This window comes from Poromitra crassiceps (genome assembly GCF_964638095.1).
Source record: "Poromitra crassiceps genome assembly, chromosome: 10".
Taxonomy (NCBI): domain Eukaryota; kingdom Metazoa; phylum Chordata; class Actinopteri; order Beryciformes; family Melamphaidae; genus Poromitra; species Poromitra crassiceps.
Genome location: NC_139631.1, coordinates 12,518,042 through 12,541,339, shown reverse-complemented (window position 1 = coordinate 12,541,339; position 23,298 = coordinate 12,518,042). Strand labels below are relative to the sequence as shown.

Sequence of the window (23,298 nt, the reverse complement as noted above, 5' to 3'; positions counted from 1 at the left end):
GGGGTTATATTGCAGTGAGCAGTTTTCAAAATCGCCATGAAAACATCTAGTTCAAAGTAAATGCTATGTCCTACATCTGACAACCTAGAAAATGACTCGTGCATCAGCCCGCAGCAACCTGAAAAAAGCACCTGCAGTTTGTACGAGGTCTTAAAGATTTTTAACTATTCAAATAAGTACTGAGCTGCACCGAGTCCGACAAACTTATCGCGAACTTATGGTACGAAAACCACTACTAACTCTTGTCCAACAGTACACCATTCTTATAATATTCCAACATTAAAACATTAGGTACATTGATTACCATATTACCATATCTCACAAACCCATTCCAAAGCAATTCCCCTGATTTTATGGTCTTCAACAACCTCTCTGTCTCTTGCTCTCACACACTTTCTCTCAGACACAAGCACCTAGTTCCATGGGGGGGTGGAGTCACACACACCTACCACCCAACCGCACACATGCACACGCACACACACGCACACACACACGCGCGCACACACACACACACGCACACACCTCATAGAAGGCAGATGGAACGAGGTCTCCAACAGTAAAAGTTGATGGTCTCAGTAAAACTACAATAAAATACCCTATTCCCCTGAACAAGACCTTAATAGCATCTTACTCTCTCTATAGATATCTATCTATCTGTCCATCTCCTTGGCTTGCTCACCCCCTCTCCGACAGGTCCACATGAACACACACACACACACACACACACACACACACACACACACACGCGCGCCCTTAAAAGCATGACAACTCAACCCCCCTCTCTCTGCGGTATGATTGCTATGTCCGCAATGAGAGTTATGGGTGAGACACACACGCATGCACGAGTCACACACAGACACACACAGCTCTGCAGCAGTAGAAAGAGTAAATTGGGGGGAAATGCCGGTCATCTCACACACACACACACACACACAGTGTACGGAGTACAAGTTATGGTCAGGAGCTGTGGCCTGGACCCAGGTCTCAAGTCATCAGCCCATTGCTAGCCCAGAGTAGAGTAGAGTAGAATAAAGAATGGCCTGCAAAATAGCAAATGGCCTGCATTTATACAGTAAAGCGCTTTTCAAGTACATTCACGCATTCACACAGACGCTCACACACTGATGGTGCCAAGCTCCCACACAGGGTGCTGGCACACCATCGGGAGCAATTTGGGGTTCAGTATCTTGCCCAAGGACACTTCGAGATGCAGACTGGAGGAGGCGGGGATCGAACCACCGACCTCTTTTATCCAAAGTGATTAGTGGATGACCCGCTCTACCTCCTGAGCTACAGCCGCCCCAAGAAGAAGAGGCAGGGTTGAGAGTAGGGCTGGGCAATATTGTGATATGAGACTAGCTATCAGCTTAGATTTTGGCTATCGTCTTTTCCCGGCTGCATTACAGTAAAGTGATGACATTTTCTGAAATGACCAGACTGTTCTAGCTGTTCTATTATTTGCCTTTACCCACTTAATCGTTATATCGACATTTACTGATGATTATTTATCAAAAACATCATTGTGTAAATAATATTTGTGAAAGCACCAATAGTCAGGGAAGGAAGTAGTTCATGCATTCTGAGGATTCCACCGGAAATTAAAAAGTCTGCCACCTTGTGACAGGGAGTATAGTGGCTGAGCAGCAGCAGTGACGTGGTCCGTGGAACTGGGGAGAAGGCAGATGGCAGCAGGTCGGGGGAATGGTAACCGTATCACACTGGCCAGCAGGGGCTCCGGGAACCTACTCGCCTCTGCCTTGCCAGGTGGAGAGGAGTCTTTCTCCGGATCTCCTCCCGCCAGCCTGGACAGCTCTTCCAAGCGGTGCACATTTGGAGAGCTGAGCGCCGGTTGGTTTGTCATTTGAGGGGGATAATGGAGCCAGAGCCGTGTATATAGAAGATATATATATATATAGATGTCCAGCCATTCACTCCAATGGACCAGTTTTTTACTCTCAAGAGTTCCAGGAAGTAAGGTCCTGGATTAAGCAGCACTGTCGAGTTGCAGCAAAATGGACAGTTTGTGTTGTACTTTGAATTTTTTTTTTTTTCCTTGAATCAAATTGTACATTATCAGCTTTAATTTAGCATTAAAAAGTAAGCGTAGAAGTAGCGCGATACCCTTTCCTGGCTGTTCATTGGCTAATGAGTCACGTATTTTGGTCCTCCGCTGATGCCACTCTCTCTCTCTAGAGCAGTGGTTCTCAAATGGGGGTCCGGGGACCGCCAGGGGTCCGTGGCACTTTGCCAGAGGGTCCGCGAAAAATTTTCAGGAAAATAAAACGAAAAACTTTTTTTTTTGCAAAAGCTTTGTGGTAGTTCACCAAAAATATTGTATGCTTTAAATCTCAAGTGGTTCATGGATTACATTCTAATCTAACAAACCTATCAATTTAAAAGTCAAGCACGTTACCGTGGAAACAATTAAGCTTAGCCCAAAATCACAAATCAGAATGAAGGGGTCCCCGGTATATTTTCCATCTTGTAGGGGGTCCTTGGCTGAAAAACATTTGAGAACCTCTGCTCTAGAGGACACTAAATGGAGCTATAGTGTTTTGTAACTGAAGAGGGAAGCACTTGGGGTAATTTCATCCTAGGTCATAGGGTTACCAATACGTACAGACATATTACCAGCCCATGTAGCAGCATATCTAGTCGCCGCTGTATCGTTGCCGACACTATATTTGATTGGTTTTGCATGTTTTTTATCAGCGTCCGAAATCCACAGGAAATCGAAACAGCCGTCGAAAAAAATAAAATCTGCACCACGAAATATGGACGTTTCTGATTTGGTGTGGATAGGGCTCATAGAGATAAATGGGTTCGGTTTCTTAATTGCCGCCATACGATTTATTCGCACAAATTATTCGCGTTTTGTCTGAAAAGACCTTTAGAGAGGAACGGAGTGATGGAGCGCCAGCAGTGAGAGATGACAGGGAGGGGCAAAGAAGGGTGAAAGAGCGGTTGGTAATAAAAGGAGATGTGGGAGAGAAGGAGGGAGGGAGGGAGAGAGAGAGAGAGAGAGGGAGGGAGAGTGAATGTGAATGGAATGCAGGTGAAAGGCTGACCATAAAGATGAGGAAGTGGCAGATGAGAATGAAAGGCTATCAAAGAATGCACAAGAAAGGTGGAGGAAAATAGATGAGGGAGAGAAAGAAAAGGAAGGAGGGAAGGACAGCGGGCATGAGAGGAAAGATGTGGCTGGAGGAGGAGGAAATATGACGGGGAGGAAGAGGGAAAAAATGGTGGCCGAGAAGCAATAAGACAGAGAGAGAGGTCAGAGGGTGGAAGAGATTGAAGGATATGTGGAAAAATTGAGCGAGGAAAAGCAAGGGCATTTTTTATGGAAGGACACAGGAAACCGGAAGAAAGGAGTGAGAGCGGTTAAAGAAAGTAGGACAGAAGAAAACTGCCTCTCTCTCTCTCATTACTCAGTACGGACTGCGGCTGTACAAAATGATCTAGTTTACAGGAATAGGAGTTGGAGACCTACATAGTCACTATCAGCAATGGACCAACCCCGCCCCCGCCTCCACCCAATTAAATTAGCCCAGGCATGGAAAGCACTGATGACGCAGGTTCATATGATCTATGTCATCATACATATTGATGCAGGCTTCCCCGGCCTCTGCTAACTATATCAAGATCCAACAAGCAGCCTTCATCAAGTGTGTTTTCTGTCTTGACACATGCTCACATGATCTGTGTCACCACACTGTAGCATGCAGCACATAACAATGTTAGTTGTCGTGTAGAAGCAGGCTCTGCCAATGGCCGCTTTCCCCCTGAGACCCTCTGGATCAATAACTGCAGACAAAAGCATCTCCAGAATACAGAGAGAAATCAATAGCTTGGTTGTTGTTCTGATCCAGTTTTGTTCCGTCCTCCACATGGCTTCAAAGCCCACCGGGAAGGTTTCAGGAGCGCAGCCTTTTGCCTGGCCAGTTTTTTTACTTGCTGATTTGGGCATTTTTCATAGAGGTTTGTGCTTCTACCAATGTTGGATTAAATGGGTCCTTCTTTTGTCTTAGGGTTGCAAATTCCATGAATTACAGAATGCAAGTCGGGCAGAATTGAGTACTGTATTTCTTTTTAATGTGTTTTTCATTTTTTCCCTTAATACCCAAGTTTAGGTTTTGAAGCACCCATCCCACATAACAAACAACAGTTTGAGGATCCCTAAATACTTATCATGCGTTAGCAAACTAAGCCTGTTCAGGGCAAACCAAGCTTGTTCACCAACTTTCAGCACGATTTTCTCTGAATGTTGCTTTTAGGAATACGAACATTCAAGTGTGCGGAAATTCCTTTTATATTTGTATGTGAAATCTGTACAGATTCAAGTGTGCGGAAATTCCTTTTATATTAGGAATACGAACATTAAAATCAGCATTATCTTCTTCAATGTTTTTTCAGATTTCAATGCATGACATCATTTGAAAGCTTACAATCTACACTTTCATAATCTTTTCATAATCTAATTGTGGCCCAAAATACCAGCATCTAGACATTGGGTCTTTCTCAAAACGTGTTCTTGTGCATCCCTGTGTATTCCACGATGCATTTAACAGAACATCTAACGCAGGGATGTCAGAGATACGGCCCGCGGGCAGGTTTCATCCGGCCCGCGAGATGTTTTGGAATATTAAAAAAATATATATATATATTATTATTAAATTCGCACCCCATTATCATGAACTACGTGTGGCTAATAAGCAAGCTAAGAGTTCATTCATAAGTTAATTAACCTGCACTACAAGGAAGTATGTCAGTAGGTCATCAGGTGTAAACAAAGCCGCCATGATGCCACGCTGGAATTGAATCGCGCATTCAGCTACCTACCAAAAAACAAAAGAATCAACAAGATCAGGCGCGGACTGCATAATTGGGCACGTCGGGCAAATGCCCGGTGGCCTGGCCTGGCCTGGCCTGGCCTGCAAAAAAAAAAAAAAAAAAAAAAATTGTGCCCGCAGTCAGGCCACTCACTGAACAGCAGGCCAGGCGCCGCCTACTGGTTTACTAGTGGTTTTATTACTTTATTCAGGGTTAAAGTGGGTGCATCTCATTGTAAAATTGGACTTGACCCAAATTGGGCTTCAAACGGCCCAAATCTGGCTTCAAACGGCCCAAATTGAGCTTTAAACGGCCCAAATTTTTCGGACGCCGGCACGCACGTCGGCCCGTATCGGCCTGGCCTGCTTGGTATCTAATGCCCGGCCTGAATGGGCTACATGCACAACTCCACTACTTCCTGAAATTAGTACAGCTTCTTTATTTCCTGTCATCACTATTGGATGAACTGATTAATGTCAGGTGTGCTGCAGTCACAACAATGATCAGGCACACCTGATTAATCAGTTCATCCAATAGTGTAGGACAGGAAATAAAGAAGCTGTACTAATTTCAGGAAGTAAAAAAGTTGTGCATGTAGCCAATTATGATCCCAGTCCGCCCCTGAACAAGATGCTGTCGAAAAAGAGAAAGGTTGACATGGAATGCAGGCAGTTTCAAGAGAAATGGAAAGAGCAGTATTTATTTTGTGAAGTAAATGGGTAAATGAGTCGAATTGATTTTAGTAAAAAAAAAAATCCGGCCCCCATGAGGTCTCAGTTGAACAAATCCGGCCCTCTACCTAATATGAGTCTGACACCCCTGATCTAACGGCCAAAGTACAATTCCAACACATGGATAGGAAGTTGAATAGCTTGCTGATTATACATGGGATGTATGTTGACTTGGCCGATGGGAACGACTGGCAAGCCACAATATCCACTGCAACACATCACGTCCAAAACAGCACAACTGTCTAGAATACAGAGCCAGTTGAAACAGATGGGAAAATGAACAGCTGTGTGTCTTAATTGACGTCAACCACACAGTGCATCTCAAACTGTGAGTGAGGATACTTACTTGACTGTTTTATTGTTTATTTTTTTACAGGGACCATGCACAATTAAAACTGCACGGGAGTTGTCTTTCAGCTAATTTGGTCTCTGGGTAGGAAGTGTACTCTTTCGCTTTCTTGAGTTTGTTAGACAACTTGGGAAGATCGTCCTCCACAAGCATAATGGTAAACAGCTGGATATAGCATATTTGTGTTCCATACCAAACTCACCTCAGATTCCAACTGGTTAATCTCTCACGCACACCTACATTAAATGTCTCCTGTCTTCTGTCTAGTTCTCTGATGTGTACCGGTTGTCGTCAGAGAATCATATGGTGTGTGTGTGTGTGTGTGTGTGTGTGTGAGAGAGAGAGAGAGAGAGAGAGAGAGAGAGAGAGAGAGAGAGAGAGAGAGAGAGAGAGAGAGAGAGAGAGAGAGAGAGAGAGAGAGAGAGATATGGACAAACGGGGGGTAAACTGACTAGGCCTACTGTAGGTTTCCCCCACCACTGACCACCCAAAAACCATTTACATACAGTTAAGTTAAGTTGTCCTTTCTTTATCCCCATGGGGAAATTCATCCTCTGCATTTGACCCATCCTCTACTAGGAACCTTCCTACAACTAGGAGCAGTTGGCAGCCACAGTGCATCGCCCGGGGACCAACTCCAGTTCTTTTGCCAGTGCCTTGGTCAGGGGCACCGACAGGAGTATGAACCCTAACACATTTTGGTGGTGGGAGGAAACGGGAGCACCCGGAGGACACCCACATGAACACGAGGGAGAACATGCAAACTCCACACAGAAAGGACCTGGGACGGACTGGGGTTCGAACCCGGGACCTTCTTGCTGTAAGGCAATAGTGCCACAGACCTGGCTTTTGTTTCTGTGTGTCATTCTTTATACACAATAACCTATCTAGACAAAATGGGGGGGGGGGGGGGGGGTTATAATTGGTAAGAGGGAAGAAGGAATCCTATGCAAAAAAGTGGTCAATCCTTCACATCTCATTCTATATGAGATGGAGAAAAGACAGAAACAGAGAATCTACATGAACTATTTCGGTCTCTCCATTGAAATGTCATAGCCCACAAACAGACGATAAATTCCACAATCAGCTGTCGCTATCATGAGACAATGACTGCTGCTGAAACCTACGTAGCTCAAAATTTAACCCGGACATGAAATCAATGCGAGAAATCACTCAAGGACAGAGCGCGACTGCTGAAGAGCGAGTGACATGTACTCCAGGAATCAAAATAACCTTGCCCTTCCCCGTTACTGAGCAAGGCACGAGGCAGCCCTGTGAAACTCAAATAAGAGGGACTTTGAGGAGAGTTCGCTCCAAAGTCGTAGTTGCCTGGGAAGGAGTGTGGGAGTCAGGAACTGTGCGCAGGACAGAGTGTCCGACGGTGGGGAAACCAGGGCAGAAGAGTCCCTGGTGAGTTCCTAGAGGCCTGGGTGAGAGGAGAGGCGAGGAGCGGAGAGGAGAGACCTCTGAATGCCAATGTCTGCACTTCGAGCAGCCAAAGAAAAAAACCTGGAGGAAGAGGAGGAGGAGGAGGAGGGCAAGGGGACGCAAAAAGGAAGGAGGACGTTCCAGAAACGAGAGTGGGAAAGAGGGAGAGAGAGAAAGAGCGGAAGAGAGACCTCGTGAAGTGGCAGACGCAGTAGAAATAGCTGCCCCACTTGTAGACACACTTTCTGCTGCTAGCTGACTGTCCTCGATGCACTGGGGTAGCTAACCTATATAAGCCTGCTCCACACCGCAGCATCTCACTGGGGTGGGGTGGGCTAAAAATCAGGTCGCTCATGCTGTAAGCTACTGCTGAGTTAAGTCACCTGTGCTGTTAGCCTAGCTTGCTAGCGGGCAGCCAGCTGCTCCACTAATTAACAGCCCATCTACGCAACGGGCCTGAGCATATGGAGGACTAGATAGAGAGGTACTGGGCTTATAATAGGTGCCAATGCCGTACGGAGTGAGCAGTGGCCAGACGTGTGTAGTACTGTACTTCTGTATAGGAAGAATCAGCGTGGGACTTTGAAGCGAAAGAGTTTGGGAAGCTACGCCAATATAGCCAGTAACTCTGAGGTGGTAATGAAGAGGTTCGATGGATGTTTCGAGTGGAGCCACCACCCCTTTTGAGTGGAGCAATTACAGGTCTGGTTTGCTGAGATGTGTCTTGATTACGTCGCTCCACCTGCTGGGTAGACGAGACACTTACTGGCACAGCTTGAATTCAAGTGATTTACCAGCCGATTAATCACACCGTTCCAGATTAGACAGCCAATATAATTGGGTGACTTTTCAAAGATCAAATCCCTCCTCGCTGCAGCGACAGGGCATCTTCCTCGCCACTTTCCTGGTGAGACAAAGTAGAAAGCGAGGTGATTTTCTCTGTGAAATTAGTTTAAACGAAATTAATTTAAATTAATCAGATTGCCAGAGAAAAATAGAACTGAAGGAAGAAACCAATTAAAATGTTTAAAAGGCTTCAAGCAAAGCCCCATACTCAACTCTAAAGCCTTTGACAGACTGGGCGATTTTGGGCTGTCCCAGAGGAAAGATGACCAGCGTGAAAAACTTTATCTTTGGTCGTGGCTACAAAAACGCTTGTCTTGCGTCACGCAGTGAGATAGGTTGAAAGACGGCCGTTGTCACAGTCTTGTGACCAAAGATAGCCTAGCCCTAGGATGAATTCTAACACTGTCAGAAATGTAGGGTGACAGCTACGACGATGTCTGATAACAACCAATAGAAATGCTGCATGATCAGTATATAGACGCTAATGCTAGTAGAGGAGGCTAAGAAATAGTTGACGGTTACCTCAAGCTCTCTCGCTAAATTGACATCCCGTGCTGGTCTCTGTTCCCGAGCCACGAGCGGGTCCACATTCTCCTCCTCCTCGGATGTTTTTCCAGACACATAAATTCCACTTTGCAAGGACTCCATTCTTTGTCAGTGCATTGTTGACATCTCTACCACAGACAACTGTGGCACGCGTTCATTGATTGTCTATACACATCAAACCTGACGTCGTACCCAAGTTTATTAGATCCAACGTCGCACAGTGTGTGGCCTGAAATAAACATATAAGATTGCTAAAATCGTACAGTCTGTAGGCGGCTTAACACCCGCAGCCGACACACCACAGAATAGGGGGGAAACATCTGGACGAGTAATTGACTAACTCAGCCAAAAAAGTAATATTCAACTACCGTAAATACATGCTCTGCTAATGGCTTTATTAATGTGTGACTTATGTCATTTGAGGCACGACAACACAACAACACAAACTCTCACAGCCACAATAATGAGTGAATTATACTCTCTGAGTCACAAACCTATTTGACACTTTCAACACCACATTTATTGGTGGCATTATCGAAGGCCAGGACTAATGGCTACTGCACTCTCTCTCTCTCTCTCTCTCTCTCTCTCTCTCTCTCTCTCTCTCTCTCTCTCTCTCTCTCTCTCTCTCTCGCTCTCTCTCTCTCTCAAACACACACACACATGTGTATGCAGACACAGACAATGAGAAACACGGGGTGCACAAACACGTACACATTAACCCTCGAACTAACAAACGTGCAATTATGTGAGTCTGTTTCAATCAACATTGAAATGCACTCACATAATTGCATAGTTGCTATGTAGAATGTAAAGTGCATTAGCCGGAGATAATAGAGATATCTTAGGCTGTGTGTGCATGTGTGACAGCGAGAGAGAGAGAGAGAGAGAGAGAGAGAGAGAGAGAGAGAGAGAGAGAGAGAGAGAGAGAGAGAGGACTTTTGAGCGCAGGATAAAAATGGATAAAAAATAATTATCTCTCTCTCTCTGTCTCTTTCTCTCTCTAGCTCCCTCTCTCTCTAAGAGGTAGATGGAGTGTGACTGACAGGTATATAAATGTCCATAGAACTTAAACAATAACCATCATAAGCATGACAGACTAGAAGAGTTGGCAGCAGAGGGAGAAATTGTCCATCTTGGCCCTTGACACTAATGCCTAGATATTTATCCCGATTTTACACAGGATCTCCAGTTGGGCACAGTCTGTCTTTGTTGACTCTAGTCTGCAGTTGTTTTGCCAGCCGGCACCAAAATCTTGTTGGTGTATGATGGGTACAGACTCTGATCGTCAAGTGTATACTCCCTCCAGACGCCAGTCGGAGCCACTACGATTATATCAAACATGTTTGAATTTTCAAGCCGATTCTGGACACAGTCACGTAGTGTAAACTCATCAACAACCATCAACAACTCACATGGATAGGATCCCGTCAATATCCAACGAAAAACTATGAGGCAATGAGGCAAAAGCAGTCAAATAGCTAGTCATTCTTCATACAATACATATTTCTGAAACCAAGGAGGAGATCAAAGACAGCACGCTAAAGCTGTTTGCTCACAGTTATCAAGTCAGCCAGAATAAAACGGAAACTTCCCATTACAACTTTCAAAATGAAAGTACCTTTGCAACATGTTTTTGTTGTTGTTGTGTGATCCAAAATACCGCAAGTAAACAAAGAGGAAATAAAGAAAACATTCGCAGACAAACCTGTTTAAATAAACATAATGTTGTGCCTTTGGAAAGTCAATTTTAACCCGTAGTGAGTCATGCAGTAATAAATTAGCGTGAGTTTGCTGGGTTCAGTTGGGGTCAGCTGCTGTGACAAGTCATGCAGTGTGTGGTCTCTCGTCTGAGGGAGTTGTGTAGTGTATAACCTCCAGTTTTTCAGTCGTCATAAAAAATCTTCAGGAACCAGCTGGGTAATGTATCTTCTCCAGTCTTTTCATAATATGTGAGATTTTCAAAGTTGTCTAGTGTATCATAGGCACAACACATACTAATATACACATAGCTAAATGTGTTTTCACCTGATAACTTGTAACAGGTAGCTGTACTTGAAATGTGAAATCTGATAGCGTGTACTTTTACAGAAACAGTGTGGGCAGAGGTGCACTACTGCTACTCATGCAAACATCTGATCTTGGGTTGGTACCACACTAGATCAGTATCCCCAACCCCCAACATTTGATACCAAGAGCAACGTATAAATACAGCAAAGCAATTTGATTTATAATCTGTTTCCATACACACAGGGGCATTAGATAAACTTTCAATACTATTCCATGAACAGGCAATACTTGGATGTTTTGAAGGTAAATTCAAACCTGTGTTTGAGTGTGTGTGTGTGTGTGTGTGTGCGTGCGTGTGCGTGTGCGTGTGTGTGTGTGCGGTGTGCGTGCGTGCATGTGTGCATGTGTGTATGTGTCTGTGTGTGTGTGTGTGTATGTACGTGCGTATGCGTGTGTGTACGTGTGTGTACGTGCTTGCCTGTGTGTTGTTATGGATGCACGTGCACACACAATGACTTTTGCAGATTTAGCCCTTGAACAACTTTATGCACAGTGGGATATAAAAAAAAGATAACAGAACTTTGTGGGCAGCAGTGGATATGAAAAGTACTCGGAAAGGGGAAAAAAGGAAACAAAGAAACGGACCCGAAACTGCTCCTGTTTCTATTACACGCAGCCATTTTTAGACAGTCATCCATTAAGTCCGCTGCGTTCCCAAACTGTCAGCCACAAGCAAAGCCAAAGAGGCCATGTCAACTGAGGGCGTTACGCAGGAAACAGCAGAGCGCGCTCTCCGAGCAGCACTCGGGGAATTGGAGGAGGTCGGGAAGGGGCAGGTAGTGGACTACAATATGGTTGTCAAACAGTGCGATTTGATATATTTAGAGTAAGATGGATTAGAGACTTTGTTCAATGTGAACATCTTAAAGAGAAGAAAGGAAGGAAGGAAGGAAGGTGGCGGAGAGCAAAAGAGGAGGATAGAAAAGGATTGGGGTTTGCAGTGAAGATCTTTCTTAGAACTGATCCTACTTTAGTGATGTGTATTCTTCTTACACTGTCATTTACTGTATAGACTCAAGTGCTGCCTTGTCTATATACTTACAGTAGCATATTCAGTGCTGCCTACAGATGCATGGCATTGTCCACGCTCTGTGTGTGTGTGTGTGTGTGTGTGTGTGTGTGTGTGTGTGTGTGTATGTGTGTGTGAGTGTGTGTGTGTGAGTGAGGGACAGAGAGAAAGAGAGAGCGACCCAGAGAGAGAGAGAGAGAGAGGGAGAGAGAGAGAGAGAGAGAGAGAGAGCGAGAGAGAGAGAGAGAGAGAAGGTGTATGTGTGATTTGTGCGTATTACCTCTGGCCCCATGTGTTCAGTCTGTGTTGTGCGGTCAGTCATTTGGCAGTCTTTCATCTTCAGGGCAACTTTGGCACTCTCCTGCACACAAAAGAAATACACACACCCATCAGCCGTGTCCAAAAAATAAAATATAAATAAATAAATAATAAATAATAAATAAATAAATAAATAAATAAATAAAATCAAAAACAAACAACTTCAAAAAACTAAATGGTCTCCCAAGAGAATTATGCCTTGCCTATGCGAGCATAACACTAAGTATAGTTGGCATTTGTTTCTATGCTTAGCTATCAAAAGAAAACAACAAGCATCAACTGTAAAAAAAGAAAGAAAGAAATTAAATAAATAAATGTGAAAATAAAAACGAACCAAAATTGTTTTCTCTCCCCTCGCCGCCTCTCCTGCAGATCCAAGAGGTGATAAAACAGTGCTGACATGCAAGGGGGAACTTTTCTACAGCCAAATATTGGAGCAGGCACCCTCCACAAAGTGCACCGGCAGAGAGGAACTCATAAACAGTGACAGCAAGTGCTGGCCAGCCAGCCAGGCAGGTCCTTCTAGGAGATAATTAATAGGTTTTCACTGACAGATTTACAGACGGAGGCAAAGAGAGAGAGAGAGAGGAGCATTGGCCGTTTCCTTCAAAATACAGCAGTTTTACCTTGACCAGGAACCTGCCCATCCTACCTGCCTCTGCATTACCTCTAGGTGATCATTTTAAAGTCAGGATGCGAGCCCCCACTCCCCAGAGCATTTTACGATGTCACCAATCATCCTGACATGCTGCGCTACACTACTCATTGGGGGCGGGTGGGGCGGGGTGTGGGGGGGGCATGAGTTGAAAGTTGCAGTGGTTATGAAATATTGAGAAATCTTTCAACCTTAATTAAAATGAATTAACCAAACTGAGACAAGGTGACGGAAATGGTTTAGGTTGAGGACAAATTATTAGAGTGAAAGAAGAATATTTATAATAAGCCCTCACCCGGTTTACGTACAGACTGTACGTAAACCGGGTGAGCCTCATATCATAGTGTGTACGGTACAGTCCGACTCCAGCAACTGTGACTTGACAGATTGTGTTAAAAATGTGTTTAGATGAGTCACGCCGCACGCGCCTATACGTGCAACATCAGGGAGGCTTTCCACAGCTAAATGTTGCAGTTGGAGCGTGGTCGTTCAACAAAGTGCAGCGGTTGAGAGAGGAGGAAACTCATAAAAGCTGACAGCTAGTGATGGCCAGGCAGGTCCTTCTAGGAGATAATGAATAGGTTTTCACTGGCAGATTTACAGACAGAGGCAGAGAGGAGAGCGCCTCGGCTAGGAGCTGCCCTTTCCTTCAAAATGATGCACTTTAACTCAGGTAATAGGTGTGGTGTGCAAAGTTTCCCTTTAGACACACGCAAACACACGCGCACACACGCACGCGCAGACACACACACACACACACACACTCAAATACATACCCCCGAAAAATGCACAAAAATTTGAGGCAGTGACAGAGTGACCTTTGTTCTAAAGGCATATGGTTTGGATAAAATTAAGGTAAGGCTGTGCAGCAAGGACACAGACTTGTGTTACAACACAGACACATACACAGCACACACACACACACACACGCACACAAACACGCACATATGCACAGAAGTCAAATCTAGCTGGTGGCAGGAGCCAGAACATCCTTGTCAGAGAGAAGTGCCAAATTTGAGACAGGTGTGTGTGTGGAGGGGAGGGGTGTTTGTGTGTGTGTGTGTAATGTGTGTGTGTGTGTGTGTGTGTGTGTGTGTGTGTGTGTGTGTGTGTGTGTGTGTGTCTGTATGTATATATACCTGTACCGAAAAACCAGTATGATTATGTGTACCGTTACACCCCTAATGTATATATATACAGTATATATACTATATATATATACACACACACACACACACACACACACACACACACACACACATACCGTATGTGTGAATGATGGATGTGTGAGCTGGGCAAAAACACACTCCATCATTCGGTGGCTACATTATGTCACCATATGGTAGAAAAAGAGAGAGAGAGAGAGAGAGTATAGGGGGATGACAGGATGAAGGCGAGCTATAGGGAGAAACAGAGGGAGACAGAGAGACGGAGGCGAAACAAGAGAAAAGAGGGAGAATAATGAGATGCAAGTGGCAGAATGTGATGAAACAAACAAAAGTCAGTGGGCTGCTCTGACATTTCTCACAACACTGCCATCACTTTGGCACATCATCCTGCTCACACAACACTGCCATCACTTTGGCACGTCATCCTGCTCACAACACTGCCATCACTTTGGCAGCACGTCATCCTGCTCACACAACACTGCCATCACTTTGGCACATCATCCTGCTCACACAACACTGCCATCACTTTGGCACATCATCCTGCTCACACAACACTGCCATCACTTTGGCACATCATCCTGCTCACACAACACTGCCATCACTTTGGCACATCATCCTGCTCACACAACACTGCCATCACTTTGGCACGTCATCCTGCTCACACAACACTGCCATCACTTTGGCACGTCATCCTGCTCACACAACACTGCCATCACTTTGGCACATCATCCTGCTCACACAACACTGCCATCACTTTGGCACATCATCCTGCTCACACAACACTGCCATCACTTTGGCACATCATCCTGCTCACACAACACTGCCATCACTTTGGCACATCATCCTGCTCACACAACACTGCCATCACTTTGGCACATCATCCTGCTCACACAACACTGCCATCACTTTGGCACATCATCCTGCTCACACAACACTGCCATCACTTTGGCACGTCATCCTGCTCACACAACACTGCCATCACTTTGGCACGTCATCCTGCTCACACAACACTGCCATCACTTTGGCAGCACGTCATCCTGCTCACACAACACTGCCATCACTTTGGCAGCACGTCATCCTGCTCACACAACACTGCCATCACTTTGGCAGCACGTCATCCTGCTCACACAACACTGCCATCACTTTGGCACGTCATCCTGCTCACACAACACTGCCATCACTTTGGCACGTCATCCTGCTCACACAACACTGCCATCACTTTGGCACGTCATCCTGCTCACACAACACTGCCATCACTTTGGCCCATCATCCTGCTCACACAACACTGCCATCACTTTGGCACGTCATCCTGCTCAGACAACACTGCCATCACTTTGGCACATCATCCTGCTCACACAACACTGCCATCACTTTGGCACGTCATCCTGCTCACACAACACTGCCATCACTTTGGCACGTCATCCTGCTCACACAACACTGCCATCACTTTGGCACGTCATCCTGCTCGCACAACACTGCCATCACTTTGGCACGTCATCCTGCTCACACAACACTGCCATCACTTTGGCACGTCATCCTGCTCACAACACTGCCATCACTTTGGCAGCACGTCATCCTGCTCACACAACACTGCCATCACTTTGGCACGTCATCCTGCTCACACAACACTGCCATCACTTTGGCAGCACGTCATCCTGCTCACACAACACTGCCATCACTTTGGCAGCACGTCATCCTGCTCACACAACACTGCCATCACTTTGGCACGTCATCCTGCTCACACAACACTGCCATCACTTTGGCACGTCATCCTGCTCACACAACACTGCCATCACTTTGGCACGTCATCCTGCTCACACAACACTGCCATCACTTTGGCACGTCATCCTGCTCACACAACACTGCCATCACTTTGGCACGTCATCCTGCTCACACAACACTGCCATCACTTTGGCACATCATCCTGCTCACACAACACTGCCATCACTTTGGCACGTCATCCTGCTCAGACAACACTGCCATCACTTTGGCACGTCATCCTGCTCACACAACACTGCCATCACTTTGGCACGTCATCCTGCTCACACAACACTGCCATCACTTTGGCACATCATCCTGCTCACACAACACTGCCATCACTTTGGCACGTCATCCTGCTCACACAACACTGCCATCACTTTGGCACGTCATCCTGCTCACACAACACTGCCATCACTTTGGCACGTCATCCTGCTCGCACAACACTGCCATCACTTTGGCACGTCATCCTGCTCACACAACACTGCCATCACTTTGGCACGTCATCCTGCTCGCACAACACTGCCATCACTTTGGCACATCATCCTGCTCACACAACACTGCCATCACTTTGGCAGCACGTCATCCTGCTCACACAACACTGCCATCACTTTGGCACGTCATCCTGCTCACACAACACTGCCATCACTTTGGCACGTCATCCTGCTCACACAACACTGCCATCACTTTGGCACATCATCCTGCTCACACAACACTGCCATCACTTTGGCACATCATCCTGCTCACACAACACTGCCATCACTTTGGCACATCATCCTGCTCACACAACACTGCCATCACTTTGGCACATCATCCTGCTCACACAACACTGCCATCACTTTGGCACATCATCCTGCTCACACAACACTGCCATCACTTTGGCACGTCATCCTGCTCACACAACACTGCCATCACTTTGGCACATCATCCTGCTCACACAACACTGCCATCACTTTGGCACGTCATCCTGCTCACACAACACTGCCATCACTTTGGCACGTCAACCTGCTCACACAACACTGCCATCACTTTGGCACGTCATCCTGCTCACACAACACTGCCATCACTTTGGCACGTCATCCTGCTCACACAACACTGCCATCACTTTGGCACGTCATCCTGCTCACACAACACTGCCATCACTTTGGCACGTCATCCTGCTCACACAACACTGCCATCACTTTGGCACATCATCCTGCTCACACAACACTGCCATCACTTTGGCACGTCATCCTGCTCACACAACACTGCCATCACTTTGGCACATCATCCTGCTCACACAACACTGCCATCACTTTGGCACATCATCCTGCTCACACAACACTGCCATCACTTTGGCACATCATCCTGCTCACACAACACTGCCATCACTTTGGCACATCATCCTGCTCACACAACACTGCCATCACTTTGGCACATCATCCTGCTCACACAACACTGCCATCACTTTGGCACATCATCCTGCTCACACAACACTGCCATCACTTTGGCACGTCATCCTGCTCAGACTTGGCACCATGTCTGCATTACATCGCTTTGATACAACAGGTGACAAATTAGAGACGTGTGGAAGGAAAATGATGAAAATTGTTACGAAGCATTTCTGTAAATGATCCAGGGGCCAAATCATCAAGGGCCTTGGGAAATGAAGATTTTTTCGACACTCAACCAAATACATTTTACATTCAAGTCTAGATATTTTATAAGTGTCGTTTTGCTATACCAAATATCCCAACAAGGAAATGATCAGGTTTGTTTGGCGTACGGCTCCATGATGATGCTCCTCCTGCGATGATGAGGGGAGGGCATCAGGAATGCATAGAATAGAAATCCCCCCTGATGGGGAATCCCTCTGGAGCATGACGTTGGTGGTGGCCAGTGTTGCCAACTTGGCGACTTTGTCACTATTTAGCTACTTATCAGACCCCCCTGGTGAATTTATTTCTCAAAAGCGACAAGCGACAAATCTGGCAACTTTTCCTGACCATGGGAAGCAATGTTAATGTGTTGAATCCCGAGGGATTTTGCCTATAAATTGTTGCGCCTGCTGGCAGGTTTTGTCTCTTTCGCCTTCTCTCTGCCTGTGTGATAAACACATAACAGCACTTCTCTGCTGAGAGCAGCAGGATAGGGTTTACTTGTCATTTCTAACGGCGTACGCCGAATCTGGCCCGCAGATATTAAGTGCAGAGTCAGCACTTAATATTACAACCATACAGTCAATGATTACAACGGCTACGCCAAGGCGTGTTTTTTTTTTTTTTGCATATATATTGATATGCAAATTAGCGTGTGACGTCATCTTTCTGAAAAGAGGGGCTGGCGACAGCACATGTGTCGGGGGAAGCATGTGCTAGTCTACGGTTCTCCCCACATCGGCAGAGGGGTGGAGCAACGACAGGGACAGCAGGGGGAATTGGCCAAGTACAATAGACTACTTGCACAACTCCACTACTTCCTGAAATGAGTAGGGCATCTTGGTTTCCTGTCCTACACTATTGGATGAACTGATTAATGTCAGGTGTGCCTGATCACTGTTGTTGTGACGGCTGCGTTCCGATCAGCTAGTAGTTCCCCTTCGAAGTGGACTGCACAGGGTATTCAGCCATGTTAAGTAATATAGCTGAATACTCTGTGCAGTCCACTTCGTAGGGAACTACTAGCCGATCGGAACGCAGCATGCCCTACTCATTTCAGGAAGTAGTGGAGTTGTGCAAGTAGTCTATTGGGGAGAAAATGGGAGAAGAACAGAAAAAAAAAACTTGATAAAAACAAAATCTGTCATTGAATCTATCTTAGAGCTGCTATATTCTCACAATACATAATAGTGTGTTTGTTTGTTTGTGTGTGTGTGTGTGCGTGTGCGTGTGCATGTGCGTGTGTGCGAATCTCACCAGTTCGTTCTGGAGTCGGAGGATCAGCTCATCTTTGTCCCTCAGCTGTTGCAGCAAGGCCTCCTCTCTGCCTGGATCCTAAACACACACACACACACACACACACACACACACACACACACACACACACACACACACACACACACACAGCATGTTACACACAAACTGAGGACACTGCAGACAAGTGGTTTATCCAAGGGATCACACACTGCCACCAAAGCAATACATGTCATAGAGCCTAAGAGAAGTGGCCATATAAGAGATATGTGTGTCTGTGTGCGGGTGCGTTCGTGCGTAGATAAGAGATATGTGTGTGTCTGTGTGCGGGTGCGTTCGTGCGCGTGTCTACATACACGTTTGAGTGTGATTGCGAGTGTTTTATCCGTGTTTACGGCCATGCCTCTTGCTACTGTGTGTGTCCGTGTGCAATAAAGCTGTCATGTGGTGCATGCAGCCGAACTCTTTCCATTTCTGTGATAAACTTGTTGTGACCTATAACGGCAGCACATAGCACACAGCACTTTACTGTGACCTTGTGCTGCCCACGGACATTACTATAGGGAGGAGGGAGGCGAGGCACAGGGGCGGACAAGTAAGACGCAAGAAGAGCGAGGGAGGAAGGAGAGCGAGAGAGAGAGAGAGAGAGAGAGAGGCAGTGCGAGGCAGAAAGTCACTGACTCTTCAAGGACATAAAAGGAGGAGAGGAAGAGAGAGGGGTGAGAGGACGGGAGGAGATTGAGGGGGAAATGAGATGACGTGGGGGGACAGGAGAAGAGGACGGATAGAGCGATGGAGAGGACAGAGAGGGCCTGAGGCAGGGCATGATGGTCTGAAACCATGGGGAGCCATCTAGCTAAAGGACACAGAGAGAGAGAGAGAGATAGAGAGACCTTAGGGAACCATTTATAGCTACACCATCGTCCTCTAAATGATCTCTCTGATGTGAGTGTCTAGCCAAGTCAAGTCAAGCCAAGTCAAGTTTGTTTATTTATACTGTATAGGCCTAACTCACAAAGTCTCCAAGGACTTCACAGGGAATGTGTGCAGACAGGTCATACAAGACCTTGGCCATTTCTCAATACCAAGAATGCGTTCTTGTTCTTGTGTTCTTGGGGAGAACGTTCTTGCTAGCCGTTCTTGGAAGAATGAACTTGCTAGGTCACAAGCACACATAACGCTGTAATGGAAGTCCGGCTGTCTGCGTGCATCTTTCAAAATGTAGCGCAATTTAGGAGATCCGTGGTTGCTCAATACATATGTCTGTCACGCCTTTTTTTGGTCTTAGGGGGTGGTCCTTAAACTCTTTTCAAGAGTGCTGCCCCAGACGTAGGGCTGGCTACTACGAGACTAGACAAGACAAGAAGAGTACAGACAGAAATAAGTCAAGAGAAATGCAGAGTGGAGTGAGGGTGAGAGACAGACAGCTGCATGGACAGGGAGCAGAGAGAGAGAGACAGAGAGAGAGAGAGAGAGAGAGAGAGAGAGAGAGAGAGAATACACCTCAACTAGACCACACAAGTTCAACAACAAGGGACAAGGGACTGTACATTATGACCACAATGTTATAAAACCTACAATATAACATACATGTGCTGACCTAACTCTTTTATTGCTGATACTTCAGTTATTGGCTTTGTTTGAGTAATGGCTACACAGTAGCACGCACGCACGCGCGCACACACACATACACACGCACGCGCGCACACACACATACACACACACACACACACACACACACACACACACGCACACATACACACGCGCACACACACACACACACCACACACACACACACACACACACCACACACACACACACACACACACACACACATTTTAATTTCTTTATTGGATTTTCGATTAGAGACATTAATCGTATATCAAAACCCAATAGTAGCAAGAGTCAATGCAATACAATACAAGATCATGCTCACAATGTTATCTGTAGGCTATAGACATAGGCAGATCAAAAAAAGAAACATTAGGCTCTATGGGTATAAGTGACAACGTCTTTTCCAAATGAAATGACTGCCAATGATGGCAGACACAGAGCAGTACTTGGCCAACTGTTTTGCAGCTTTTTTTGCCAGTCCAGCAAGTTGGAGTCCTCGCACACACATTTTATGAACATGCCCCAGGCTACCAAATATCAAGACTAAAATTTTACAATTATACCCACATGCAGAGATGGCATTTGCAAGTGTTTGATATTTTAGCCATTTATAACTGAAGCATGTATCCATGTACAAATCAAAGGAACATCCAATTTCTAAAATTAAAACAGACTTGGTGGATTCATTGATCATGACAATATCCGGAGTATTTGGACAGCTTTCAACAGTATTGTTAAATGTATTGTTAGATTGGGATGAGGCAAACCAGTTAATTTGAACAGTTTTGTTAATGTGGAATTGTGTGTGTTGTCCAGTGGCACGACGCAGTTCTTTAGCAGTCAAATCCACGATACGGTCGTGGCGTGCCGTATACAGTCCCTTGAAAGCGGGGCAGCTGTTCATAATGTGCGCAACTGATTCCGGTTGCTGATTATTGTGCAGTAGACAGTGTGAATCATGTTGTGATGGGTACCAGAGGGCAAGGTTGTATTTGGTGGGCAGAACTTGTAACCGGGCTTTTATTGTGAATTTAAGAATGGATTCATCTATTATTGAGTTGTGTAGGATGGAATGGGACACAGTATGGTCAGCGCACGGCAGGCAGGCCAGCATTCCTTGTAGCCGCAGACCAGTCCAGCGTTGCCGCTGGCGGGTTTGATGGTGTTCAATAATGTCTCGTCTGCAGTTCTGGGGATTCAGGACCTTCGTGTTGTCCTCGTCAGTGCTCAACACCGCCCGCACAGAAATGCCCGTGTCAGTGACTACGGCATCACCAACCTCCACCACACGGTCCAGTGCGTTCGCGTCGCTCCAGCTCAGGTGTATTTGAGCACTGTTACAGATGTCGTTAAGGTCGGGCCAGTCAGAGCGCACTCCAAACCCCGGGGCGCGCGTGTCCAGTTTCCCACTGGGCTTTTTCCTGAATCCCAGGAAATTGGCCTCTGTTGTTGAGTGTGGGACTTTGCGCTTTGTTAAATCCAGGAGAAGTGAAGCTCGTGCCTGTTCTCTGACGGCGGGATCATCGTTGTTTAGCATACGGAGGAGATGGTTTATTCTCGTAGCTGTATAAATCCATTCAACATTGGGGATGCCTAACCCCCCCTCGCTTCTTTTGTGAAAAATTAAATCTCTGGTTGAGTGCGTATTGAGGCCCATCCATTTCCGTACCAAATTAACAGTTTTATTGTTCATTTCTGTCAGAGTGCATTTAGGAATGTGTATGTTTGCGAAGAGATGCTGCACCTTGGAGAGCGCAATCTCGCGCACTGCTGATAGTTTCATGGTTATGGGTAGAGGGGATGTATCGATCATGTCCAGTCTGGTAGAGTATTGAGCGACAATATCACTCAGCTGCTCCTCCCATTCTCCTGCAACATTGAATTTATGTCCAAGATAGCAATATGCCTCATGTCGTGCGTAAACTTTCATTTCTTTACCCATGATGGTGAAAGAGGGTGGTTTGTCATGTCTGGCCCTGTACCACCTGTTGCCCCCGCTGCGCCGTTCATAAAATACTGCGCATTTGGTGTTTTTCGCCTCAAGTCCAGACCACTGCAAAAATGCGTCCGTGCGTAAAAGCATGTTGGAGATTACGCGCTCCTCCCTGGAGGCTACCAGGACGTCATCAGCGTAGCCCTGGACTGGGTTCGGAGATTTCGTGTCCGGCGGGGCGCACTGTTCGAGCCATTTAAGCCAGCTGTTGATGGCGATAATGAAGTTTACAGCACTCCAAGGGCACCCGGTTTTGATGCCAATTCCGAGTGGGATTGGTTCAGTGAGCTGATCACCACATATCACCTGTATGAATGAGCCTGCATATATATCACTGACTATGTCTACATATGCTTTTGGCAGGTTGATTTCAACCAGGGAATTAATCATGACACTATGAGGTAGTGTGCCAAAGGCATCACGGAAATCCAAAAACACGGTATAAAACTTGGTTGACTCGTGTTTAAAATCATCAATGCCCGTTTTAAGGCTGAACACATGTTCGTTCATACCTTGGCGGTTTATATATGCTTTCTGCTTTTTAGAAAGTATAGGCCTACCCGCCTCCACCAGCCACGGAAGGATGCGGTTCAGTATACACTTCATAAAAAGTTTGTAGATAGTTGGCAGAAGGGAAATGTCTCTCCACGTACTCGGGTCGTCTGGGATGTTATCCTTTTTAGGGATTCTATGGATCAATGCTCCTTTCCAAGATTGAGGAACTTTTCCATTGGTCAGGCAGACATTAAAGATGTTGGTCAATACCGGACAGGTCCACTGTTTAGCGGCTTTAAATGTTTCATAAACAACGCCGTCTGAGCCACTTGCCTTGTTGTTCGGGAGGCTATTTAGCACAGTTAAAACCTCCTCAGTTGTAAAAAGGGACGTTTCGGGATCATGATCCGGACCCGGGAGGTTAAGATCTAATAGTCCATGCCAAGGGGGCTCGCTTAGGTGTTCAGGTGGGCTAATCTGGCATTTCGCTGTGTAATACTCATGAACTTGGGCCACATTACTGACACTAGGTGTTGGCTTTGGAAACATACTATCATTAAGTATGATGCTTATGGCTTTACTCTTGTTCCGAG

The 23,298-nt window shown here is 46.0% G+C and overlaps 1 protein-coding gene across 1 annotated transcript in view; it reads right to left on the bottom strand.

Annotated features, from left to right (window-relative positions):
• Positions 1-23,298, bottom strand: part of ccser1 (coiled-coil serine-rich protein 1) — a gene marked incomplete at its 3' end in the record, with an annotated part of 170,535 nt that overhangs the window by 60,774 nt on the left and 86,463 nt on the right. The window contains exons 9-10 of the mRNA XM_083645277.1: positions 18,607-18,684; positions 12,093-12,173 (exon numbers count right to left, since the gene is read on the bottom strand). Coding sequence (XP_083501403.1) covers positions 12,093-12,173; positions 18,607-18,684 — 159 coding nt within the window. The remainder of the gene's footprint in view (positions 1-12,092; positions 12,174-18,606; positions 18,685-23,298) is intronic.